Consider the following 27,972-nt stretch of genomic DNA (forward strand, 5'->3'; position numbering starts at 1 on the left):
CTAAAAATGGTACTTCCTATATTTTGGTACAAAAAAACTACTTCTATAATATCATTTCTAAATAGGGCAGTAATTAATAAATTAGATAGTAGTTGGATCTGTTGGGATAAATTTCTTTTTTCACCCCTATTCCTATAATAATTATATATATAAAAAAAAAGTAATATATAGTACTAGTATCACTAATACATTTTTTTAAAAAGTAATTTAAGTGTTATTTAATCGGTGAACAAGTTATATTCAAAATTATAGTGATAAATCGTAATACAAGAATCGAATGACGATAAAATTATGGGAAAATAGTTCGAAACATATATGAATTTTGATCGAAATTAATGTAACAATCTCAAACACTGGGGAGGACCTATTATCTTTATGTGTCAACGTGGATAAATTACTATTTATAGTGATGCAACATTTAAAATATTCACGTGGACACATGTAGTCTCACTATTAAACAATGCGGGGGTAAAAGATCCAACCCAAAATTTAGAATTGTTGCAACAATATCGATCAAAGTTTATATATATTTCAGATCTCTTTTAGTGAATTATAGATTAAATTTATTAGACTAAAAATGAAATAATTTAATATTTTATTTTAAAATTATTATTCTTTATTCCACGAACCAGACGAGCTCTAAAATATTAGTCTTTTAACTTCTATATTTTAATTATCCTAGGAAATAATTACTTAGGCTCTTTTATTGTGTACTGTCTATTCTACTAGGAGCCTTCAACTAATTAAGTACTGAAATAGATTCATATATAGAGTTTTCTATTAGATTTCACTAACTATTTAACCTATACAAAAGTACGATAATTGAAACTGGTTAAGGTTTAAGTTATATATATTAACGATTTAATCTAAAAAGATAATGGTTGAAAATGATTAAGATTTGAGTTATATATAATAACGATATAAATAAAGTGATACTTATGGTTGCATACTTATCAAGCAAGGAAAAACTTTTTCTATACGATAAAAATATAATGCTAACTAAAAGTAGAAAAATTTTCGATGTTGGCTAATACAAAATATAAATTTCGTTTTTCAGTATAAAACTTGATCAAACATCTCAAAAACCGAGTTGACAATATATGAAAGTTAATATCGTCATGTTAAAAGATATAACTTCATTTACTAAAAAGGTGATAAAAATTTTTATTATTGTGAATATCAAATTAAATCAAATGTTTTATAGTGGATATCTTTTAATTTTAAAATAGACGGAAGTAACTTTTTCTAAAAATATAATATCATGCACACGTAATAGGGATATTGACTTTGCAAATTTTCCTTTTTGTAAGTAATATTATTATCTTATTGTCTTAATTTATGTGATATTTAAATTGTGATTTATTTTAATTGATTGTTTGAATCTATAATAAAATATAATTTTATTTTTTAAATAAAATATTTTATGTATGTTTTCAAACGTAATTAAATTAACCGCATAAAATATAATATCTCCTTTATTTATACATATCAACCTCGAACATGCTTAAGGTTTTACGACTTGTTACACTATCTTATTTCATCTATGTAATGAGCACTCGAGAACAAGTGCAAAAATATTTCAAAATTAAAAATCAGAAGTGTTTAATTAATATAAACACTTTATCAAGTGCACAATTAAAATAAATTATATATAATTCAAATATCTAAAAAAATATTATCGATAAATTTTAAAGACCATTAACGTACAACTCTTAAAAAAAATTTAAAAAAACATTTGGGACCATATAATTAATCCAAATCTCAAATCATCAAAGCTAAGAGGACTACGAAAATCTAATCAAACTTCAACATTTAATTTAATCCACAACGTGTTGCCTATTAAAAAAAAAAAATAATAATAAAAATAAAAAATATATATATGTGACATAATTTTTAACAAGTAAAATGGTCCATATGCTACTTCAAAGTGTTTAATTATCGACCACAAAATTAATCTTTCTACAAAGGTACAATATTTTTTATATTAAAAAAAAGGTACAAAATATTTATTAATTTAATTTCTTCTCTGGAATTTCTGCTATTTATTTTATGTTATATATTAAATTAAATGAAGTTGAAAAGATCATATATTAATGAGATATTATGATGCGCCACAAACATGAAGTAGCCCACCACATGCATGGTCCTCTTTTGTACTAGAGAAATATTTACCCTCATGTTATATTTATCATCGTACGTTGATTTAGAATTTAAAATTTAAAATTTTTTAGTTTGATCAAACTAGTTCGTAAGTTGTTTTAGTTATTGAATTCATAATTAAATATATCAAAAATGGCTCCTCTACTATTCGACGGGGAACACTTTTACCCTTCGATAGTAAAATACAGTTTTATAAACCTTTTACCACGATAAAAAGTGACATATTCACTACTAGTAATAGAGGTTTTTTTCATCGTAAATAGATGAGAAATTCATGTCATAAAAATAATTTATCCACCATTATGGTTGTGGTGGATTGGAAAGTATTTTTTCAACATTAACCAATAAGTCTCGAGTTCAAACCCCCTTAGATGTAGAGTCGCCTTTGATATGAGACTTTTTCTCATCAAAATTAATTCACTCGAAAAATTTATCATGAAAAATATTAAGGTACGGATTCACCTTTGTTAGATAGTGTTTAATTACCCTCTAATGTAAGGCTTTTTCCCATCAAAATTAATTCACTCAAAAAATACAAATTTTTTACTGAAATAGTGAAAAAATTTCTAATTTTTTTGGTGTGAAACAGTACTATTTTCTCATAAATTCAATTATATTATATGTAGAACATGAAATTTAATTGTACTTTTATGTGATAGATCAATATAATTTCATTTTTTGAATGCTCAATGTTTGTCAAATATAATATTACTGATTATTCAAACCTTAATCAAATAACATATTTCATCTATTCTGAATTTACAGTTAGAAGGAATATAGTTGAAGCATATAATGCAAAGTCCTTTTTTAATATATAGTTAGTATTTGCAAAGTATAAATGAATTTAATATCAAAGGACAAGCCGCCCATAATGATGAAATCTTAACGTACATATTAAATATATATTGTTTTACGTTATTTCGATTTATCTATTTTATTTTGATTCGATACAGATTCAAAGAAAAAAAGAAATATCATATATATATATATTAAAAATTAAAAATATATATAAAATCAAATGATCTTAAACATGTCATTAAAAAAATAATTAAAAAATTGTCTAAAAAGAAAAAAATTATTTCTTTAAAACGAATTTAAAAATTAAGACAGATAAATTAAAACGAGAAAAGTGCATTTTTATTTTCTCCCTACTTCTCTATTGTACATCTATGTATACAACTCTTCCTGATTATAATAGGCTCATGTCTATAGTCTATAGATAAGTGATAATAATATATTAAAATATATATTATTTATTTAATTATTAAATTGATATAATAATATTAAATATGTGTGAGTTTTAATTGCATGGAAGATATTTTAATCTTGGTTGATTTGCCCAAGGGATTAGATTACTTCTTTATAATGATAAAAAATGTTTTGTTTAGGTATATGTAAAGTTTTATAGGTTCAATATTTTTATAATTTTTAATATTGAAATTGTGGAATTTTTTTTTTTGTAATTTTATAGAATTTATATATATTGAATTCGTATAAATCTGATGTTAACAAACTCTTTTGATCCTATTAATATCTAGATCAATTTAATCATATTTTGATTATTTAATCGTAATATAACAATAATTATTTAGATTTATTTATTAGTAATTTAGTAATGAATGAGTGAAACGTGTTATTGTTGAATGCCTTGAATCGGACCCGCTACAAACAGAAAGGACGGGGGTCTCGCTGCCCGGTCAGCGAGTCGGGGGGTCCAGGGGGGCGACGCGCCCCCTGGCCTGGGGGTCCGGGGGGGCGGAGACGCCCCCGGCCCGACGGTATACAATGTTGTTGTATTGGGCCCTTAATTTTCTGTTGATTCTGTATGTTGGGCCCAAGCCTGTTAGGGCGTAGCTTAGCACTATATATAGACGCTATGGGAAACCCTATTCTGTAATTCTGTTTTTGCCTCTCCATAATAAAACTGCTCCCTCTCTTCCCGTGGACGTAGCCAATTTATTGGTGAACCACGTAAATCTGTTGTCTTGTTTTTCACGTTTATATTTTCTCGTATTATCTCAAATTCCGCACAACAGTTATGTTATGGAGTGGGAATAGCCCTTGTACTAATTTAGCTATTAAAAATCATTATTATGCTTCTTACACTATTATTGGTATCATAACGTGTCAAGTTTTCAAAAAAAAATTGAGCTAAAAAAAATTTCAACATTTATAATTTATACATAAAAATAATTTTTACTTTATATATAAAAGATAGTAATTTTTTTGGTGACTTGTTTAAATTAGAGGAAGAATAGGTCACCCTATTATTATTACTTTTTGTAGTATCGGAGGTCGATGATTAGGATAAAAGATTAATAGGTACAGGTACATGATCACGTTGTCTAGTTTCATTATCAATTTAATTATTTATTATTGGTATTCTTTTACTATCTTATTCTTCGATTTTAGTATTACATGTTTTCTGTTTATCTTCAATTATAATATTACTTGTAGCTGCTGCGATTCTCTCTTCTTTGTGTTTTAGTATAACTTCTTCATTATTTTATTTACTTTACGTACTTGATTTACATTATGTATTGTTTGATTCAAAGGGCTAGTAGAAATAACCTTCTCCGCTTTTAACGTGGATCGGCGTATAGCTTACTCCATTCTATCTCTTCCATTCTATCTCTGACGCATCGGATCAACTGAGAGAAATACTGAGTAACGAGAGAGATTCTCCATATGAACGAACTACGCCAAGTTCGAACTGACATAGGTGAATTGGACAAACATCTATAAAAACCACCAATAAGGAGTCGCTTTGATTGTGCAGTTTGATTTTTTTTTTCCGATAAAAATAAAATTTCACACACATTATACTCTTCAAACCTTTTCCTGAGATAGGGATAGAGATTACAAGCTTTTACATATTAGAAAAAATTAAATATTAGAGTTTAAACTCCCTTACCTTATGATTTATATCAAGCTCAAGTTTCGAAACTCTTCTTTTCTTTATTAAACTCTGTGCTCAATCGAACACCGACACATATGTAGTTAAAATAACACAAGAACAGGGGTGCTTCAAATATAGTACTGAAATATATAATATAAGAACCTTTACATTATCAATGACAGATGAGCCAAGTATATTTTCTTCATCTTCTGCAGATGAGATTCTATGCAACAAAACTGGACCAAAGATGACATAGTAACATTTACATGAACACGGGTCTGGGTAGACGTCACCCCACGAAACCAATGTTTATAACGGAACCCCAACCACAACTTTCCAGGACGACGACAACAACAACAACATACCCAGTGAAATCCCACAAGTGGGGTCTGGGAAGACGTTAGCCCGACCTTGTAGACGTAGAGAGGTTTCCGAAGGACCAAAACTTTCTGAGAGCAGTGGAAAAAAAATTGAACAGATGAGTTACTGATACTTTGACACCCCTTTACTTCTACGTGCTTTCAGATCACTTGGCGTAATCGATACAGAATCTATACAGAGTCCACCTTTTGAATGTGTGCAATCGATCTGTTTCATTGAAAATCTAACTTCAGTAGCAGGGTCGGACCTACTTACTATAAATTCACCCACCTTGTATTCTATCCAGTCGCCACGCTTTAAATTCGCACTTGTATCATCTTGATCGCTATCATCTAGGGAGTACTCACTCACTGCATGTTGCCCGTCAGATGTAAAGAGTTCATATTGAACTGGCCCTAAATCCCATCCATGAGTGTGCTCAAAGTTGCAAACACGTCGACCAAGTCTCTTGTAAAACTTCCCAAGGCGGACCCTGAATGTTAGTGTGTATATATCTGGAGGAAATGGAAACTTCACTGAACCGCTTACTTCAAACCACCATACTTGCTGGCAATACGCCACTACATGGAACCTATGGCAGCAGAAATATTAGAAGTCAAAATTTTAGACACCCTGAACGATAAAATCTTGGCTACTTTATTTGAGAAAAAAGCAAACGCAAGCTAGCAGTTTCCTAACAGCACATTATATGTGGACATACAAGAGGTAGTCTAACAAAAGTGAACTAAAAGAAAAAGGAGGAAAAGCACAGGTCTTTTAATAGTCAGTATTGTCCAATGACTAAGAAGAATAAAAGACGGCAGTGCACCACCACAAAACTGACCCTCTTTTACCTCCCAATAAGCTAAAGACTGTTAACCAACAGAGCAAAGCTTGAAGCCCATGAATTATCAGATATTGCAAAGAAAAGGTTTAATCTAACCCATTGTCCTTGTGCTCTAGGTAATTAGTTGCCTGATTGGAAGGATTCCAAGTGTTATCATAGATAGCATCATAACAATAAACATGGCATGTAATTTCACAATTTTTTATAACAGATATAGAATAGTGAAGCCTAAATCAGTTAAATTTATTAGCAAGAAATCCAAAGGAAATATGTCTTCTTCATTCTAAAACAATTGATCTGGTCCTATACACTATATAGAGTAAGTTTACTAGCCAAGTGGCTGAGTCAGAGACAGAACCACCCGTGTTCCAATAACCATTACTATCATCATAAATAACCAAGTAGTAACCTTTTGCATTGAGCAAGAGAGTAAATCTTGAACTATTGACAAAAATCCTAACTAGAAATTGGCTACAATAAACTAATAAGTCCTCATGCACAAATAGGAATATAGAACTTGTACTATCCAGCAAAGGCATAGCGACCAAGACAAACTATCCACAAATTTATCCAAATCTTATTGACCCATATTATCAACTGAGAAGCTCATGTACTATAAGTAAAGGACTCAAGGCCTCTTCAAAAGAGTGAGGAAGAAAAACATTGTTTTTTTGTCTTCTATTCTACTCTCAACAAGTGGTGGACACGATGCGGGAAGAGAGGATGATATGGTTCGTGCATGTAAAGTGGAAGAGCATAGATGCCCTAGTAGAAGGTGTGGGAGGTTGGTAGTGATAAGTATGAGAGGCAGAGGCAGATTGGGGAAGAGTTGGGGAGGTGATTAGACAGGTCATGAGCTCACCATGACATAACCCTAGAAAGGAAAGCATGGAGATCGAGGAGTAGGAGTAGGTAGCCAAGCGATTTCTCCCTTTCCTGTGAGAGAGCATGATTCTAGCACCTTGTCCGCTCCTTGTTCCAAAAAGTATAATTATTATTATCCTACTATCATTTATTATTCAATTGTATTACTAATGTTGTTTCTTTTACTTGGGTTCTTAACTATTTTTGATGTCCGTACTTTTATTTTCTACATTATTTATCTATCTTCAATTGTATTACTAGATTACACTCTTGCATTTGTCAAACTTGAGGTCTATCATAAACCACCTCTCTACCTCACAGAATGTAGGGGTAAAAGTCTACATACACCTTACCCTCCCTAGACCACACTTGTGGGATCAAACTGGGGATGTTGTTGTATGTGCATATTCTAGTTCCGTTGAGAACAAATCTCAAGAATAGCTTCTATATTTTCCATCTCCTGGATCTTAATTTCAAGAGTTTCGTTCACATTGTAGAGGGATATAACGAAAAAGTGTGCGTTGAGGATTGCCTTGGCTTCCAAAAATAGTCTTTTTGGGATTGGAATTGCCTGCTGATCCTCTTCTTAGTTACTTCTCCATACCATACTGTCTAATAACTCTAGCTATTCTTAAGCCAACATAAGCTTCTCACCCTACATCAAACGTAAGCTTCTCACGCTACATGACTGAATGTATGAAGTTCAGGCATATGGCAAGCCAAACTTCAGTTGTTTCTGAAGTTCAAACAAATAGGTGCGAAGTTTTGCTTGCACAAGCAACATGCCAAACATCAGAAAAAATTTATAACTTTCGTGACGGATTTACACAACTTCAGTCGTGTATGTCTGAAGCTCACTCAGAAGTGACCAAGCTTACAAAACTTTGTAAACCTAGGCTATACCTTAAATAGAGGACTCAAAATCAGCTATCTGTGCACTTACCCCACCAACAGATCACAGATTGGTCTCAAGGCCAAGCCATCAAAGCTCTTTTTTCAAGCCTTAACACCCAAATTCCATTCCCGCTGCAACCCATTGTAGCCAGACTCCCTATTATCCGATATTCCATTATGGTGTTCTATTTCTAAATTTGAATGTTCTCAGTTAAAAGTTTCAAACTATTTTTATGATATTAAATGATTGTTGTAGGCTTGATTTTTTTTTTCATTAACTTTTTGTTCAGGAAGATATAAATTCGCAAAGAAAGATGACAACTGTCCAAATCAATGTTAGATTGATCAATCACAAAAGCCAAAATCCTCTAAGAAATTACAAATAATCATAACCCCCTATTAGTCAACTTACTTTGCAGCACAAAAGTTGTATGATTAGAGTAAAAGGAAGACTTGGATTAGAAATTAGCCGGTATAACATGCCTCAGTTAATATGCCTCTGGGGTTCATAATTAGGAAGAACCCAAATTTCTAATCTGTTTCAAATAATACTAAATCCTATCGTTATCTTAGTTTAGGGAAATGAGTTATTAGTTTGTGTTTGTTCAAATCATGTTGATATGTGTTATTTTACCCCAAAAATTTACTATTTCAAATCTTGCCTAATTCGTTTTCATTTTACCATCCAAGATAGATAAGTGAACTCCAATATGAGTATCCGTACTATCTGTCACTCTACCTGTTTCTTACCCGTTATTAAGTACGGCGGGAAGGTCGGACATTTTATCCATTTTTCTCTAATCCTTTTTCAACCTGCCCATATCTGATCCAACCCGCCCATTTGTGGGCACTAACAGTGATTACCCTCATGATAAAGAAACTAGGTCAAAGTTACCAGTTCCAAAAAAAAACAAAAAAAAAATAGAGGTTATTAATCTTAGGCACTGTCTTCACCATGTACTGGCAATGAGATCAAAGAAGTTCAACCAAAGTCAAAACAACTTGTCTGAGATTTGCAAGAGAAAAGAGGATGAACTGAAAGCTAATGTCAAATTGGTACTCTAATCAAGTGATCTTATTAATCAATTAAGACATTTATTACATATAGTTTAAACATACTAATCTAACCTGGACTCTTCAGTAGGAAACCAGTTCCAATGTCTTCTGTCTTCACCACTAGTTATCAACATTGCTTTCGTGGAGATAGACATGCAAATCCTTCCACTAATTCTATCCAACCAAACTTCCTGCAATTTCTCCCCATTGAAAGAAAAGTATATATTAGCAAAACAAAGCATCACTTTATACTTTATCACCACAATTTTTAGCCAGAAAGCAAAAAAGTTCTACAAACCTCTCATCCTTTCCCCACTAACCAGGTGCCCAGGAAGTAATCTTTTTTGTTTAGTCAGTGATATAAAAGGAAGTGGACTCTTTCCCAATGAAGTTCACATCATCGCTATTTGGAAAGTGAAAAACTTTACTCTTTGACTATGTTTTCTTCATAAACCGTTTTGATCCAAACTGAAACAACCTCTCTACCTCCCAAGGCAAGGGGGTAAGGTTTGCGTACACTCTACTCTCCTCATACCACAAGTGAGATAGTGCTGGGTATGTTGTTGTTTAACTACTTCAGTTGCAAACAAGAAGTTTATATCAGCTAGATGAATCCCTACTTCATTTAATTTCATTTCATATCAAACAAGTTTGGATCAGCTAGATGAATCCCTACTTCATTTACGCTCTTTTCATATCAAATTCGATGTCTGAATTCACTCAGAAAATCGAATAAGTTGACTCTCATACTCTTCCAACACTATTCTTTTTGGAATCAAGAGACTTCTAGTTCTAACATAAGTAAATTTAGCACTTCGAAAACTCGCATCTCAACATAAAGCCCTATTTGATGCTGGTTAATCACAGATATCACAGCATAATCACCAATATCAAAACAGCTAAATCAAGATTACCACTTAAACTCAACTCAAAATTTATGCATTTCTTCATCGAAACATAGAGAACATTATCCCAAATAGCAATTCTGATCCAGAAGCTTAAACAATGAAAATATCAGATAAACCCCAAGACTCTATACATACCTTATTGCCGTCATCAAATGGAACAGGACGAGATAAAAAAGCAAAGATATCTTTTTTGGAAAAACCTTCGTATATTCTCTGAGGCAAAACGTCGAGCAGGTGGTGGTAATTAGACGGAAGCTTAGAATCCCAAACCGAGTCAGAAGATGCAGCTCCACGAAAGGCGTGGTTAAGTCTAGCAAGATTACAGATTTCCGGTGGGGTAAGGTACATGAACACACAGGCTACACAATTTTCCGGTATATCGCCGAGACCTGGTCTACCGTTGGCCGTCGATTCGTTCTCCGTTAGGCTGGACAATGATGCGCCCATGCGAAAATTACCTTCAAGTCCTTCCGATTATCTGGTATTGTTGTAGAAGAGAAGTAGGGTAATTTGGTCAATTCATAAATGTCGTCGCCGGCGCCGGTGACTGGAGAAATGGAGTGTTTGGGCAGATATTAATAGGGAAGTGAAAAAGAAATTTCTAAAAAAATCTCTTTTCTTATTTTTTTGATTTGACAATTTGTAAAGTTGACTTTTTTAATGAAACAATTTATTTTTAATTTTTTAAAAATAATATGTATTCTAATGTTTCATCAATATTAGGGATAGCTTTGTATCGATCGGCTTAATTTGATTTTATAGTTTATAGTAGTTTAATTTATTAATTATTAATTTTTATATATGTTAAATTGTTATAAAATTATTATTGATTAATTGTTATTGATTTAGTTATCGATTTAACAGTTGAAATTTTATTTAATTTTTTTAATAAAAAATAAGGCAACAAATCAAGTTGACAAATTACATTTTACTTATAAGCAAACACTACCCAGGAATTTGAGACCGATAGAAGTAAGAGTTTAAACTAAATTTTTAAGTCAAGATCTCTCTCTCTATATTCGAATGATTTATATAAATATAATCTTTTGAGTTATCAGTTAATTTGTTAAGAAAAAAAAATTTAATCGTTAAGGACTGATAATTTGATTTAAAAAAATTGTTACCAATATTAATAAATTGAATAACTTTTTCTTTTATTTTGATTATTAATTTTTATTCAATTTTAAACAACTTTAATTATGGATATCTTAACATTGTTTAGCTAAGCTTATTAGCTCAAAAGGCTTTTAAATTTATTTATGTACTTGATAAATAAATACTAGTAGTATAATATTTGTAACTTTATTATTTTACATGTTATTATTTGGGTGGTTCAATGATTTTGGTTTGAGAATTTTTTATTGGATGTTTCGAATTTAATATCCTTTGCCAACAAAAGTATAGAGTTTGTCTGGTGCATGTTACCTCTTTGTTGTGGTTTGCGGGCTATAGCATAGGAAGGGATTTTACCCTATATACGTCCAAAGAGTAACGGTAATGGATTTTCCTTGTCGTAAGAAAAACTTTATGTTTCATTTGTTTCAATTTCAGTCTTACTTATATTTACTTTGTTTTAAATAAATGTCTATTTATTTTTAAGCGATTCTTTAATTTTAAATTTTTAAGTGTTATGTTTCAAAGAACAAAATAAAAATTATTTTAATACATTTTACATATATCTAGCTTAAAATTAAAAGATTTAAAAATCTTTTTTACCATCTAAATCTCGTTTCAAAATGAAGGGAGTGGCCTCATGTGATTATTTTTTTTTAACAATTTTAATACTTCTATTCAAGAATATATAACCATATAGTTATAAATTACTTTTAATATTTAAAAAATAAATTTCTAATCCAAATAATCTATATATTTAGCAGAATAAGACCAATAGTCAAATAGGTCATTGCTTACACTTTAAAGAATTTATTCTCATTTTATAGTTGGCTTGCTTTGACCATTGTGAGCATTATTATATGTTACATTACATATAGGTTATTGACTTTTAATATTAGATAGTAATAATATAGCTTAATTTCTTAATTAAATTTATTAGATAAAAATTATATTCAATTACGATTTCGATCTTGATCATTCAATTCCTTTACAGAGCTTATTAGAAGCAATGCAAGATAATTATGTGATTATAACTCAACTATATAGTTAAAATACAAATCTAAGACCTTTAATTAAGAACAAATAAATGAGTTTTGGTGAACAAAAAGATCACACTAACTTTATTTGGTTAAGAAAAAAAACATTTAGGCAGATATTAATATATATTCACAATTATTTACTGAAATGAATGACTAATTAATAATCGTGGAATGTTTTTCTTTCTAATTATTTGTCTATTTTTAAATTGATGCATATATTAAAAGAAAAATATTAGTATAGTGAGTTTATCATTCTATCCTTATAAATTAGGTAATTGATGAATTAAAATTTTATGATTTCAAAAAGTTCTACATTTTTCATAATTAATTAATTGAGAGCATAATTGATAAACAAAAATTATTCTATCCTGATTTGTTAAAATAAAAAAATAAAAAAATAATTAAAGACAAAAAAAAATATCTTAATCACCCCAATTTAGTCTTTATAATACAAGTTATTTTCACAAATATAGGTAACATTTTGTAATGCATCGATAATTGACCATTTTCATAAATATGTTTTCTAATCACTAGACATGACATATTGTTTATTTGATTTTATTGGTGTTAAATAGTTTCAATGATTTTTATTAGACTTTATTGAGATTTTTTAACTGGTATCATAATTTGTTAGGTGAGCAAATTCGTAATTTATATAGTATTTTATTAAAATACTACTATAACCTTTCATTTCTTTCAAAGCATAATCTAAAAGACGGTTTTCTTAAGCTGACGATTTAATAAAATTACTTTTCTAAATTAAATTATAAAAGTAAAAGATAAACATATGTGTACATCCAAACAAAATTCTATATTAAAGAATGATTTTTAAAAATTTAAAAGTAAGGTAAGAAACCTCGTAACGCTATAAAAAAAGAATTTTAACTAAATTTTTCTATCTTGAAAAAAAAAAAGAAACGATATTACACCTTGTTATAAAATGTACCTCAACTCTTTAGCAGCATTTTGGGCTCCATTATAATGTACAAATCGAGAAGAATATATTTCTCTTTCGTACAAATTAATTATTTTTGGTTAATCAATTATAATTTCATGACATTTATTTTTATTTAAGTGATTGATCCAATATTTTTTAAAAAATTGAAATTTTTTCACTTTTAACAATTTGATATAAATGTTTTGGTGGATGGTTTTTTACGAAGAAATATATTTGAAGTTAACTTGTTTATATTTAAGGATACTGGTTACGATATGGTAAATATTGAATTTGAATATCATAATTTCGATATTATGATATTTGGTATGACGTGGAATATACATTTTTAAAAATTTAGCATTTGATATTTTTAAGAGCAAATATTGAAATACCCATTAAAGTATCCAAATATACAATATACAATTTATATTTTATTATTAATTATATAATAACATAATTAGTATAAAACTGTTTAGGTAGCTATAGAGGCACATATATTAAAAAAAATTAAGTTTATAAATTTTAAATTTTAATTTAGACGTGATTTTGATCAAATCATTTGATTTTTTAAAATACATGCCCTACATATCATCTCGTATAAATTTATATTTATATGCTATAACAAAGTTTTCATAATTGCGCCCCATAGCAAACATAAAATAGTATAATTCGCTATACATATACAATTGTATAATTCGTTGGCCTAAATTGTATAATTAGCTGGCCTATTTCGCTGCAATTGTATAATTCGCCCTATTTCACTGTAATTATATAATGCACAATTATATGATTCGCTGCCTATTTCGCTGCAATATTTTTATAAAATTTGCTTTGCATATAATTGAATCGAATTAAAATGTATGTATATTGCATAATTATAAGTGTATAGCAAGAAGATATATGTTTTTCTCTCGCTTTATACAAAAACAGAAATACAATATATACACTTCTGATGTATAAAGTTAGAGAAAATTGTATTTCACACTGCAATTATATAATTCACAATTGTATAATTCGTTGGCCTTTTTCTCTGCAAAATTTGTATAAATTTGCATTTGTCTACAATTGAATTGAAGTAAAATGTTTGTAAATTGTATAATTAAGTGTATAACACGAAGATATATGTTTTTGCATGTGTATATACAATTTTCTCTCACTTTATACAAAACAGAAACAGAATTTATACAAATCTGTGTATAAAGCGAGAGAGGCGAGCAGAGGGAGAGTGGCGAGCGAGAATGGAGAGTGGCGAGCGAGATTTTTGGGAGAGAGGCGTCTGGCAAACTTTGGCTAACGTTTGGTATGGAGCATAATTAAATCAAACCCTAGCTACTCCATTTATTTTAGGTTATTAGTTTGCTATTATATACAATTTTAAATCCAAATAAATAATATATAGTTTATGTTATAATACGTCAATTTAGTTTGATATCTAATTCAATAACTATAATAATACATTAGTATAATTTCACAGGTAAAATATCTAACGTCTAATTAATTAAGGATAAGTACTTAAAGTTGAGGAGACGTGCATTTTAATTTGTTTCCACATGCATGCATGAAATAAAAAAATAAAAAAACTTAATAGATGTTTACGATTTTATTTGATATTTCCTTAAGATAAAGATTATTGCCATGATTATGCTAAATGACCCAATTTTTTTTTTAAAAATCAAGTATTAATGTTTTGATCACTATTTGAAAAATATCTCAATATTATCATAAGTTATATTTTTTCTGTCTGAATTGATCTGACATTTTTCAAATTTTGAAACTCAAATAAATGTATCATTGATCATAAATTTTTTTGATCTTTTAATTATTTTAAATTATCGATTATTTTGACTTATAGTACTTTTTATGTAGATGCAAATATATATGCATTACAACAAAAATAATCATTAGTGGCAATCAATTCTTAATTGCTGCTAAATATGTATTCTTAGCGGCAATTGACACTCTTTGTATATGTCTCTAAAGCCTTTAGCGACATTAGTTCTAATGACACTTAACTAATGCTGATAAAGACTTTAACACTCTTTATTAATGTAAATATTTAATACTGCTAAAAATTATTTTTATTATAGTGATTTTTCATTTCAAAAAAATAAAGATTTCACATAAATTTACAATCAATTAACTATTAAAAAGCCCAAAATATCAACTTAAATTGTGGCAATTTTTTTAGCCCTATAAATCATTCATTAAAGATCTTTTTAATTTTAATATCCTTTTTAATTAAAGGTATTTTATTTTCTAAAAAAAAGTTCCATATCTAAAGAGTGGCAAAATCGGCAATCGTTATCCACTTAGGACTCATTCTTATCTAATGTGGATTTTATAATTTTTTATTTACTTTAATTTTGTCTATTAACCAAAGATTGTGATTTATATAAATATATTTATTATTGTCTAAATTAAAATAAGACAGATTTACGTATTTTTTCTGTTATATTTTTTTTTGCTTGCGTCTTTGACAAGATTTAATATTCCTTTTAAAACTTATCTTCTTGTAGATAAATACAAGATACCTTTAATATCTCACTAATTAAGGAGATTAGACTTTAAGATAATTATTTAGTAACATATTTAAGAGATTTGTCAATCTGATTTAACTTTTTTAAAATATATGGTATAATAATTTTAAAAAATGATATTATGTGTATTCTTTTCAAGAACAAATTATAGAAATACACACCTTTTGTTTTACTTATTTCCATTATTCCTTTTTACTTTTAAAAATCTCCAAAATAACTTATTTCTTTAATGTCTTCGAGCTGTATATTAATGTATCCTAGTCCGTATTTAATGTATTCGAGCTACATATAATGTATCTGAGCTAATTTTTAATGTATCCGAGCTAGTTTTTAATATATGCGAGCTACATATTAGTGTATTCGAGACAATATTTAATGTATCCAAGCTTCAATAATTGTATCCGAATTTTTATTAATTTTTAAGGGATTGATGTAATTAGAAAATTATAAGGAATAAATTGTAATTTCATATTAAAACTATGAGATTTACGTAATTTACTCTAAATTAGAGATAACATATGTATGTATGATAGTGAAATATGTCAAATCTCAAAAGTTTCAATATTCACAATCAACTTTAGGCCCAATTATAAGTCCAACAAAAGCCCTTGAAACTCTAAACAAACTTGGACTTTAAAATGGGCCTAATTAGACTTGGATACCTAAAGTAGCCCAAGCCCAACCTCCCCTCCCCCCCACCCCCTACCCCCACCCACCCCACCATTTTTTTTCATCTCTATGTAGTAGGTCCCACAAGTTGATCCTTAGAAGACCTAAGAAAACCACTTATATAAAATGGATGGCACTATAAAACCACCAACTTAGATTTTTTTAGTACTTTTTGCATTACAAGTTGTACATCTCCTTTAATGATAATAAGGTAAAAATCTTCTTTTTAAGATTCTAAACTGCCTAACTAATATTAATTTACAATTTTGCCCTTCTTCACTTAGGGGTTGTTTGGTTAGTAAAATGAGGAACACTCTTGTATAAAAAAACATTTTAGCTTGTATCACGCGTGCGTTTATTCATGTTTCATTATGAAATTTGAAAATAAAGTTTTTATTTTTTCAAAGTGACAATTTGAAAATTACTTTTTGTGAATAATTTGAAGTGAATTTTTTTACCTCAACTTCAAGTTGAATTCCAAAATTTATGTTTAAGTGTGTTTTTTGGAGTTCTAACTTTAAAAAATTTGATGATCAAACATCTCTTTTAAGACTCTAACCAAACAATCCCTTAATATCACTCCACAATCCACATCCAATGGCTATAAATAGAACACATTGCAAAACCACAATAAAAGTAATACAAAAAAAAAAAAGTGATAGTTTTGCAAAATTCTGTGGGACTCTCTTCACTTTACTATTTAAAAAAAAAAAAACAGGAAAACCAAAGTTTTAGCTGACAAATTTGTTGAAAAGTGAAAAACTATGGGCAGTTTTTATCTGTATAATCACAAAACCAAGAATCCTCCCACAGCTTGAAAAACCAGCTGCTCAATCTTGTATAAAACTTTGCCTTTTCTCTCTCATTTTCACTTCTCAAAAAAACAAACAACCCCACACACAAAATTGCTCTCAAACCATAAAAAAAAACAAGTCTTGTTTGCTTTTCTTGAAGTTTCAGCTGCTTTTTGTTGCAAAGGTTGAAACTTTATCCAGTGAAAAATGAAGTCTTGGCAGTCTGGTGATGTTTGCTTAACTTTCTCTTTAGAATTTTAGCTAATTTTTCCTCTGGTTTTTGGTACCATTTTGTGTTCATAGGGTTAAGAATGTTACTGTGGAAGTGATGGTTTTTGTGCTTATCATAACATTTTGCCTTGTGGGGTTTTGAAAGTTTTGATTTTTGTGGTGTTTCATAAGATTTTGCCTTGTGGGGTTATCAAGATTTTGAAGTTTTTTTTGATGATTTAGATGGATTCTGGTAGTTTATATTCAAACATGGGTCCTGGTATGTTGGGATTAGAAATGTCATTGCATCATCAAATCCCTCCACAGAACACTCACCATCACTTGCATCAACAACCTCCACCTCACCCCCAGCCCCAACCCCACCACCACCCCATGGTTTCATTTGCACATCAAGAAAATAATGATAACCAACAACAAACATTGAGGCAAGTTTTTCCATTTGGTAGCAACAAGGCTAAAAATCAAAGCTTGAATTTTAGTGATGATGATGAACCTGTTCCTGGTGTTAGTGCTGACAATAATAGTACTGATGATGGTAAAAGGAATGGTAATAAGACTTGTCCTTGGCAAAGAATGAAGTGGACTGATAATATGGTTAGGTTGTTGATTATGGTGGTTTATTATATTGGTGATGAAGTTGGTTCTGAAGGGAATATCAACAATGATTCAAGTGGGAAAAAGAAAGGTGGGAGTGGTGGGGGTGGGGGTGGGGGTGTAGGGGTTTTGCAAAAAAAGGGGAAATGGAAATCAGTTTCTAGAGCTATGATGGAAAGGGGTTTTTATGTGTCACCACAACAATGTGAAGACAAATTCAATGACTTGAATAAAAGGTACAAGAGGGTTAATGACATTCTTGGAAAAGGTACTTCTTGTAGAGTTGTGGAGAATCAAAAGTTGCTTGAAACAATGGATCATTTATCACCAAAAATGAAAGAAGAAGTGAAGAAGTTGTTGAATTCTAAGCACTTGTATTTCAGAGAAATGTGTGCTTATCATAATAGTTGTGGTCATAATGGTGGTAGTGGGAGTGGAGTTGCTAATCCACAAGCTCATCAAAACCAATCAGAGCAGCAACAACAGCAACAGAGGTGTCTGCATTCATCAGAAAATACAAATCCAAGAATTGGTGCTAGTTTAGTAGTAGGGTCTAAAATGCCAAAAGGGGGGGAAAATGACGAGGAGAACGAGGACGAGGACGAGGAGGATGAAGATGAGGAGGATGACGATGATGAGGTGTCTGGTGCAAGAGGAGGACACGAACACGATCATCAGAGCCACGAAGAGGAGGACGATGACATGGATGAAAGATCAAGAAAGAGGCAAAGAAAGTTGGGAACCTCATCACCAATGGTACAACAATTGAGTACTGAATTGGCTAATGTAGTTCAAGATAGAGGGAGGAGTTCACTTGAGAAGATGCAATGGATGAAAACTAAAATGATGCAATTAGAAGAACAACATGTTAGCTATTTGTGTCAAGCATTTGAGCTCCAAAAGCAAAGATTGAAATGGAAGAAGTTTATAAGCAAGAAGGAGAGGGAAATGGAAAGGGATAAACTAATCAATGAGAGGAAAAAATTGGAGAATGAAAGAATGGTGCTTTTGTTGAAACAAAAAGAGCTTGAACTTCTTGATTATCATCAACACCATCCAAACAATAACCATAGGAATAGTGACCCTTCTTCTGTTACTGGATGATGAAAAAATTGTACAATATTATCAGGAACTAAGATAATAGATCAGATATATTATGTAAATATATAGTATGTATGTATATATGTTTTTCCAAATTTGAATCTTGAATCAAAGTCTTTTATTGCTTCTTAATAGTTTTCCACTGATCTGATCTAACTTTAGTTTATATCTATTATGTTTGCTCGGACTCTTTAAAAAAGTTGATGTTTATATCTATTATGTTTGCTCGGACTCTTTAAAAAAGTTGATGACACAGTGTGTATCACATACTCCTGAAGTAGTCCATTTTGGAGACTCTTTAAAAATGTTGATGACGAGTGTTTAAGATACTCTTTAAAGTAGTTCATTGGAAAGTTCGAGCAACAAAGCAAAAAAGGCAACTAACTAGTCGTTCTTTTTTTTTCGCCCCGGTGTCTAGTACTTTATTGGATTCCCACTAAATTCGGGATTGAGGCGCCATCTCCAAGAGAAATTTTGTCTTAGTGTTCTTTCTTTCAAATTTGAATCTTAGATCAAGTATTTTTGAGTTTCTTCATAGGCTTGGATTTGTTTGATCAGTTTACATCTATATTGTTCGAACTCTTTAGAATTATCAATGAGCGTGTTTTATATACTCCTCAAGTAATCCATTTTGGGGAAATCTAAAACAGATGCAGCAATAATTGTTAAGACTCTTTAAAAATATTGATGACGAGTGTGTTAAATACTCTTTAAACTTTAAAGTAGTCTTTGAAAAATTTCAACACTGATATAACAATAATTTCGAGCAACATAGCTTTATACTATGAATCATACATTTCTCACTCTTGTATTTATCTTCATTTTGGGGTGACAAAATTGTTGGTTCATTTTGAATATCAAACAAAAATTAATATTGGAAAGAGAGGAAAAAATGGTATTTTTTTTTTCGAAAAAAAAAAAGTAAAAAAATGCACGCCCAGTGGGACTCGAACCCACAATCGCTTGATTAGAAGTCAAGCGCCTTATCCATTAGGCCATGGGCGCTTGTTGTTTATTACAACTGATCTTTTTTATAATATCAAAACATATATGATCAAACATCACACACCATTTTTTTTAATTTTTCATTCGATGAACTGTAATTCGTATTAGAGCTCCAACTAATCCGGATTAGAATTGAGCGAGCTCATTTGAAGAAGAAGCGTTTACAAAATGGCTATTATATCTAGAATTTGAATTTAAGACTTCTGATTAAGGATAGAGATATCTTATTCATTCCATCACAATCCTTGTTGGTGATGTACCATTTGTTGATTTAATCATTGAGATCATCTGTCCAATTTTTCGTTGTCCTTATTATTTCATTTAAGCTCAGTCATTTTGAGTTCTTTTTATATTTTCTGCTGACATATAAATCTTAAAGCAGACAAAAGACTCCTAATAACAAGAATGAAAACATACTTCAAAATTTTTTATTGCTAATAATATCTGAGTGGTAATAAACATAACAAAATAACTTGGTATGGACATCTCCATAACATCAAGAAGAAAAATAAACAAGACTCATATACCTAAACTAGATAAGAGACACCATACTTCTCTTTCTTCTATTTTTTTTTTTTTGATAATCATGATGTCGGGACCAGCTCGACTACTTCCACGAGATACTTGTCTCTCGAAATTTTCTCAGCTATTGCAAGTTCTGACCACAAGAATTGTCCACAATATACTAACTATAGGATATCAATATTAGAACCTCAACTTCTGATGACTTTAACACTCTACCATCACATCCAAAAAAAAAATAAAATGAGGATAACTAGAAGCTTAACCTTCCAGTTCAATAATCTTAACCACCGATGCGTCTCCAACTTTCTGGCAGATGACAACTCGATCGTGGGACTTCACAACTCCTGAGGCCTTCCCGTGATCGAGGGCAACTTTCAGCACAGACTCGTTTGATGCATTCGTAGACTCAGCCTATGGAAAGAGTAAAGTAAGTATAATCAAGATTCAGGGCCGAAGCTATAGTATAAATACTAGTTTGGACGAATCAAGAAGTTTTTGTTTAAACCCGGTATTTGTATCAGGAAAATATTTAATCGAGAATCCAATAACTAAAATGAGCTATGAGTTCAGTGGCGAGTTCAGAACTCATACCCTACTTCAAAAATAAACTAAATAAGTACAAAGTGATGCAAACGGGAAAATATGGAACACCAAGACGATGAGACTTACAGGATGTCGAGGATCAGCAAGCATTGGGAAAAGACCCCTCACAATAAGAGACTGCCTTGCCTGAACATGGAGAAGTTACAAAAATTTAAAACCTGTGAGCTTCGCAATGAAATAAAAGGAATAAGGAACAACTTCAACACTCTTTTTTTTTTTTCCAACTTAGACTTAAATTTGCCCGAAATCTTACTAAATAGTTCGGAAGCAATGAGAAAAGCAGGCAGACGGAAGAAGGTGAGAGGACACACTAAGAGATCGTCCTATAAATAGTGGAAATGGAAATAAATGACCAAGGAAATTATGGAGGGCCTCTAATACTCGATATTGCAACTCTAAATCATTGTTAGTCTGACAGATAAGTCACATGTTAAAAAAATCTATAGCAATATAATTGAACAAACAAATTGACCAGCAAGAAACGGGATGATATGAAAGTAAGAGTAACAAGAGTCACTTAAGATTAGGAAAATTAAGAATAACTATAATCCAGTTCTCAGATACTATCATGGCTTTAGTCGTTACTTGAGACCAAAACTGAAAAGATTACATTATCTGTTATTCTCTTACGGATTTTGTGTTGGGGTTGAGTAGAAATCATTCCATCATAAAATTTGACTGATAATAAGTAATAAGGAAGTGAAGAAGTATTGGATAAACTATGTTCTGTGAGGAACATAATAGTCCTTGTCAATCAAATGAACTAAAAAGGTCAGAACATCATGAACTGGATTTGATTCTTGAAAGGATAATAATAAGGGTATACCTCAAATGCGCCGGTAAAGCTCCACTTCAATTGATTTGTCTTCAGTCGAGGAATTACAACAGACAATACTGGCATTGTTGGCCTATATTTGGCTATCAATCTGAGCACATAAAGGTAACCATTTACAGCTCTTAATAATAAAGATATAGTATAAATTCTAAGAAATTTCGTAAGAACAGAGAGATCACCGTGCTGCCCTTCCAGATGAAGTGAAACAAATAATTACTGATGCTTTCACCTTAATTGCTGCCCGGACCTAAACAGCAAGTGGATAAATAGTCATTTCTTTAGAACTAGTACGCAAATGAAGAAATCTATGAAATTTCCGGAATTCTCTCATATCATTTCAAGAAACGGATTTATGTCCAAAAGAATACCGCAGAGGACGCAATTGATTCCAGGTGTGACATGGGCTCCCCAACAAATTTGACTGTTCTCTTGAAGTATAGATCTTGGTTAAAGACCTTCTCTGCCTGCAAGGAAATTATTTGTTAACTAGGGCTACTCCCTGTATTCTCTGGAAAAAAACCCGGAAGGTGGTAAACACTACGAGGGGGTGGGGACTTAGAGTATCTGATACAATTCAGGGAGAACCACACCCCAAAAGCTAGCCATTGAGGTGGAAGTGCCCAAGGTTATATAGGCCCCACATCAGCTCCCCGTTAAACCGGTGTGGGACTCAAGTCCCACACTTTATAATAGGATCATAACAAACCATCATGCTCAACAGCCATCCTTCTTAATGGCTATGTGCTAGACCATTTCTAGCCCTGGGCTAACACTGTAATACCAGTGTCACCATCCAAGGCACGCCGAGCACGTAGGCGGTTGGTGCCTCTGATACCCAAAAACTAGCTATTGAGGTGGGAGATCCCAAAGCTATATAAGCCCCACATCAGCTCCCCATTAAACCTATGTGGGACTAAAGTCCCATACATTGCAATTGGATCATAACAGTATCCTTCATCCCATAATCTGATTCTGAAGATAACTACTACGCCATGTATTTGACAAGAGTAGACCTTTCTGAGAAAATGTCCCTTAATATGTCATACAATAAACCAACTACCGATGATTTGGCAAGTAAATAGGTGTTCAAATGTAAACCATTGTAGAATGTACTTAACGTGGAAAATATTGCCAAAATATTGCACACAGATCCTCTTATTTCACACAAAGGTTCAGGAAAAAAAATGAAAATCACCTCCGCACAAATTTTTCCAACAGTTGAAATAGTCTCAATTGGGTATAATCCACGTAGAGTTTCAGCACCAAGAAGAATTGCATCAGTACCTGCACAAACGTTAAAAGTCAAGCTCCTACCAGAAACAAACTAACAAGGAATCATATGAAGGATGAAAAAAGGAACTGAAATCTTCAGAGACAATAAGGGATAGTAGAACCACTAAGATGGGCAGCAAGATTACCATCCAAGACAGCATTAGCAACATCTGTTGCTTCGGCACGAGTTGGCCTAAGATTGTCAGTCATACTATCAACAACACGTGTTACTACAGCAGGCTTGCCAGCCATGTTACACTTGTAAACAGCTGCCTTCTGGAACAAGAACACCTGTGTACCATCAAAAATTAGTTGAATGATGATCCTACTAAGAAATGATGATTACAATACATTCAGTATTTTGCAACGACGATTAGTTAACAGGAGAGGTTGGAGTGTTTGCCTCCATATCACTCAATTCAATTGCTAAATGGATCCATTGTCACCCCCCAAAAGCTAAAACACTGGGGTTTGGTTGGTGGCTAAAGATAATAATCCCGGGATAAAATATGGGATTACCAAAAAAACAACATACCCATGTAATCAAACAAGTGGGGTTTGGGGAGGGTAGAGTGTACTTAGATCTTACCCTAACTTGGAAGGTATAGAGGTTGTTTCCGATAGTCCCTCAGCTCAAAAAGAAAAAAGAGAAGAAAAATTAACAGAATCAAACTTACCTTCTCAGGTGGGAGATCTATACCAAGGTTTCCACGAGAAAGGATGATTCCATCAGCCTCTTGAAGTATATCATCAAAATGTTTCAAGCCCTACATAAATCACCACGGAAAGAAGTAAATTGCAAGCCCGGCAATTTATCATATTCCATACCAATCTCACAAAGGACTATCCAAATGAAAAGATCAGACAGAAAATAACAGTTTACCAACTAACCTCTTCGTTTTCAATTTTGGCAAAGATCTGAGTTTGGCTTAGATCACCCAGCTTACTTAAGAATTCACGAGCCTGAATTTACAAAAGAAAAAAGAACCAATGAGGTTGATTTGTATTCAAGCAATAAATAAATAATGTTGTCCCCTCTCAACGGTTTAAATTTTAGACGAGGTGCTCACACAAACCACATATGGTAGTAAAGAAAACAAAGGTCCAAAAGTCTTATATCCAAGCCTCGCCAAAGAAAATACATAAAGAAAAAAAGAAGACAGTGTAATCATTACCTCACGAACATCCTCAGCATGCCTGGTAAATGATAATGAAAGAAAATCAATTTTGTTTTGGACTCCCCATGTGCTAATAACCTGATTCAATTAGCATGCCAAGAGCACCACAAAAAAGTTAAAACAGATAGCTGCACAAAGCCAAACCATTAACGAGGCAGACGCAGAGAAATAAGTAGTTTGAGGGAGGATAATACCATAATTCAAAACTAATATGCTTGCATTAACATTAAGGTAGTATAGTCATTAGCCAATATTAAAGTACCAAAGATAATAGAGGAACCCTTGAAACTCTTTCTGAGTGTAATACAAGTTAGAACTTCAAATATCAAGAGAAAGGACATAATTTTGGCATTGCCAAGATATTGCTACAGAAAGTGGAAAGATGGGAAGACGAGAACTTGCTAGGTCCCACCAATCCATGCTTACATAACCAAACAGAATCACAACCATCTTAAGACTCATCTCATACATACACAAAAAGCCTAATTACAATTTCTATAAAATAGATAAGTAAATCTTAACACTTCTATTAAGTGTCCAAGTCCCCAAGAATAACAACAACAATAACAACATATCCGTGTAATCCCTTAAGTGGGGTAACCGCGGGGTAGTATGTACACAGTGTTCCTACCTTCGGGGAGGTAGAGAGGCTATTTCTGATAGAGCCTCAGCTTAAGTCCTCAAGAATAAATAGACATATTTACTCAACCACAAAGTTCTCACAGAAATTTTTCCATAACCATGTGAGTTTGTAACATGAACTTCACTAATTGCACACATAATGAACAGGATGATTTTTATAGGTTCTATGAAGTTTGAGTAACTTACCTTCTTATCTTTATCTGAGAGAGTAGGTAAATCAATGTGAATCTGAGCAGCATGCAGAGTGAACAATGACCCAGTTAACGTGGCAGAGTTCTTGACAATGCAAACTATATCATCCCCTTTCACTTGATCTACCTGTGCAACGATATTTGGAATTCTTAATCAGCGGATTCAAACAACCTTAAACTGCTTCTTACTGGAGCAGTAGAAATGTATTAATCCTTCAGTTTCAATTAGTTTGTCTTATTTTCCTTTTTCGTTTGTTTAAAAATAAAAAGAATGCCTCTTACCCTTTTTGGCAACTTTTTTATTTCCAACATTCCACATGAGGTGTTAAAGATGACAAAATTAAAGGACATTTGGTACATTCAACATATATTATTTTTTGAACATTACATTATTTACAATCAACATATCTTTAGCTTAAAACCACAAGATTTAAAAGTCAAAACCAGACAAGCAAATTGAAATAGAGGGAGTAACTGTCTTTGTCAAAAAAGTTCATAATTGTGCAGTTGCAAACACATTGCAAAATATACTCATAGACAAACTTAAACATAAACATCTGTTGCTAAACACAACGGATTAAAAAAATATAGGGTGGCTAGGGAAATAAGGAGGCTTTTTAATGTAATACCTCCAGCCACACAGACGTCGTTTCACTTCCTGTGAAGAGGTATTGGCCAATAAAAATGGTGTCTCCCTTTTTCACTGCCTGCAAGAAAAAATTAACACCATAATTTAATATCATGAAGGACATTCACCCCTCCTAAACAACAATTTTGATGATATTCTCGCCATCAAATTCAAATTGAATTTGCTCTTTTCCCTTCCATTGGAAACACTTTTTGGTTACCAGGATGCATTGCAGAGGAAAATGCAAAGCGAAGACGAAGGGAACTAATTGAACCTTGGATAATCCACCAAAATTGATTGGAAACACTTCAGAAGATGCTTCCTGGCCTTCATCAGGTGTAAGAGTAATAGTTGCATTTGCCTCAAGTGAAATAGGTTTCTCACTCTTGTTAACAACCGTTAGCTCTGGACCTGCAGTATCTAGCATGACCTGACAAAATGAAAACAAAAATAGTCTTAATACCCTTGTCAAGTTACTGGACAATGCTCAAAAGGTGCAATGACATAGTTGTAACTAAATCCGTGGAAGTGAATAGAGGCAACGCAAAATGTGGAGGAGAGTATATGATCTACAATTTATCCATTTAATTGTTCACAAATGCAAGATAATACTCCCTTTAACTCAAAAGTAACAACACTCAACTATTCGACTAGTCCACTTTAAGTATCCAGTTAACAGTTTTCAAATATATTTTAACAACTAAAACTTGTGATTTATAGAACATCTTATATAGTTTCTACATACACAGTTCTTATTTTAAAAGGGTTAATAGCACTTTTTATCACCTCTGTTGGTGATAAATATTGATTTTACTCCTTGTGACATCTGACTAAACACATTTGACCTCTAATTAATTGAAAAGTGCACTTTTGATCCCTTTGCTTGTGAATATCACAAATTTATCAATGCTTCCAAATTGTTCCACCTCATGATTACTCATTTCCCATGATAATCTTGTACTATTACTCCATACTCAACAATAATATAGTTCTAAAAATATTCAAAACACAGCACATATCCTACGTAAAGGATCAAGAGGCACAAATTTCCATTAGTTGAAGGTTAAACGTGCTTTGTCGAATATCACAACGACTACAATCAAAATGTAACTGAGTGACAAAAAGAGTAACTATCACTATTCAAAAAAGGCAAAAACAATGAATTCAAATTTCGAATCATACTAAAAATTAGATGTGTGAGTTGACATTATGCAACAACGTAAACCAATACAATCTAAACCAAACATGGTATTCATCAAACAATAGAATACAACACAATACAATATAATACATACAGAACATAGCTTCTTAGTGCTCTTAATAGCACTCTTCAAATTCTCCAATGTCTCCTGATGATATTTAGTATCACCCAATGAAAAATCAAATCTTGCCACTACAAAACCAACAAAAATAACAATCAAAACAAACCCTTTTAACCATTAATCACAACATTTCCAAAAAAAAAAAAACTGAAATTTTTCAATATATTAATACCTGACATTCCAGCTTTAAGACATGCTGAAAGAACCTCAACGGATCGAGATTTTGCACCCAATGTTCCAACAATCTTCGTCATTGCAGGAAAAAAACCCTACCAAGATTTTAAAAATTTAAACAAACCCCATTAGTTATTATCACCATAAATACACAAATCATATGAAAAAATACAGATCTAAAGCATGAAAAAAAATGGTTTTTTTTTGGGAAACTTACAGCTTTGGATGGCTCCAATATGGAAGCCATCCTAATGGGTTCTTCAAGAAGTAAATGATTTGAATGCATGGTTTTGTTAGTGAAAAAATTAACAAAATGAATCAGTTTTTTTCTAAAGAAGAATGAAAAAAAAAAATAAGAACTTTCTTTTTTTATAGAGAAAGAAGAGATCACAGAAAGCGCAAAAATGAATAGTTTGGTAGTTTAGTTTTTTTGGTGGGCTAAGCACGTGACACGTTAACTCGCGAGCACCTCAACTAAGTTTGTGTTTTCGTATAATGAAAAAACGAAGATAGCATTTTCTATAATCATGGCTTCCGAGTAAATTAATGTATATTTCGATTAATTTCACGAGATATATGTTATGACTCATCAA

At 31.6% G+C, this 27,972-nt stretch overlaps 3 protein-coding genes and 1 non-coding gene across 4 annotated transcripts; 1 reads left to right on the plus strand and 3 right to left on the minus strand.

Moving 5' to 3' along the window:
- Window positions 1–5,183: 5,183 nt before the first annotated feature.
- On the minus strand, window positions 5,184–10,655 carry LOC101248811 (F-box protein PP2-A15). Its single transcript, XM_004246533.5, has 3 exons — window positions 10,124–10,655; window positions 9,153–9,271; window positions 5,184–6,011 (listed from the first exon to the last, which is right to left on the minus strand). The coding sequence occupies exons 1-3, from the start codon at window positions 10,433–10,435 to the stop codon at window positions 5,543–5,545; spliced, it is 900 nt and encodes a 299-aa protein (XP_004246581.1). The 5' UTR covers window positions 10,436–10,655; the 3' UTR covers window positions 5,184–5,542.
- Window positions 10,656–16,949: 6,294 nt separating this feature from the next.
- On the plus strand, window positions 16,950–19,136 carry LOC101248512 (trihelix transcription factor DF1). The gene has a single exon (XM_010327643.4). The coding sequence runs from the start codon at window positions 17,532–17,534 to the stop codon at window positions 19,005–19,007; it is 1,476 nt and encodes a 491-aa protein (XP_010325945.1). The 5' UTR covers window positions 16,950–17,531; the 3' UTR covers window positions 19,008–19,136.
- Window positions 19,137–19,936: 800 nt separating this feature from the next.
- Window positions 19,937–20,009, minus strand: TRNAR-UCU (transfer RNA arginine (anticodon UCU)). The gene has a single exon. It is a non-coding gene; the product is annotated as a tRNA-Arg (tRNA).
- A 397-nt stretch (window positions 20,010–20,406) lies between these two features.
- On the minus strand, window positions 20,407–27,873 carry LOC101248036 (pyruvate kinase 1, cytosolic). The gene is made up of 16 exons (XM_004246530.5): window positions 27,597–27,873; window positions 27,378–27,474; window positions 27,179–27,276; window positions 26,158–26,313; window positions 25,885–25,962; window positions 25,251–25,382; window positions 24,420–24,500; window positions 24,136–24,207; window positions 23,922–24,011; window positions 23,391–23,535; window positions 23,168–23,256; window positions 22,341–22,436; window positions 22,152–22,219; window positions 21,964–22,063; window positions 21,204–21,263; window positions 20,407–20,945 (listed from the first exon to the last, which is right to left on the minus strand). Exons 1-16 carry the CDS (start codon window positions 27,663–27,665, stop codon window positions 20,793–20,795), a joined length of 1,584 nt encoding a protein of 527 aa, XP_004246578.1. The 5' UTR covers window positions 27,666–27,873; the 3' UTR covers window positions 20,407–20,792.
- Window positions 27,874–27,972: the final 99 nt, after the last annotated feature.

Source organism: Solanum lycopersicum, chromosome 9, assembly GCF_036512215.1.
Source record: "Solanum lycopersicum chromosome 9, SLM_r2.1".
Classification (NCBI taxonomy): domain Eukaryota; kingdom Viridiplantae; phylum Streptophyta; class Magnoliopsida; order Solanales; family Solanaceae; genus Solanum; species Solanum lycopersicum.

Excerpts from the sequence above, each read along its gene's own strand:
- LOC101248512 (XM_010327643.4), top strand. The coding sequence starts at position 17,532 with ATGGATTCTGGTAGTTTATATTCAAACATGGGTCCTGGTATGTTGGGA.
- LOC101248811 (XM_004246533.5), bottom strand. The coding sequence starts at position 10,435 with ATGGGCGCATCATTGTCCAGCCTAACGGAGAACGAATCGACGGCCAAC. Across the intron at positions 9,272-10,123 it reads CATTTGATGACGGCAATAAG|GAAGTTTGGTTGGATAGAAT; the intron begins GTATGTATAGAG and ends GAGAAATTGCAG. Across the intron at positions 6,012-9,152 it reads TTTCCTACTGAAGAGTCCAG|GTTCCATGTAGTGGCGTATT; the intron begins GTTAGATTAGTA and ends CTGCTGCCATAG.
- LOC101248036 (XM_004246530.5), bottom strand. The coding sequence starts at position 27,665 with ATGCATTCAAATCATTTACTTCTTGAAGAACCCATTAGGATGGCTTCC. Across the intron at positions 24,501-25,250 it reads TCTCAGATAAAGATAAGAAG|GTTATTAGCACATGGGGAGT; the intron begins GTAAGTTACTCA and ends TAATTGAATCAG. Across the intron at positions 23,536-23,921 it reads TAGATCTCCCACCTGAGAAG|GTGTTCTTGTTCCAGAAGGC; the intron begins GTAAGTTTGATT and ends GATGGTACACAG.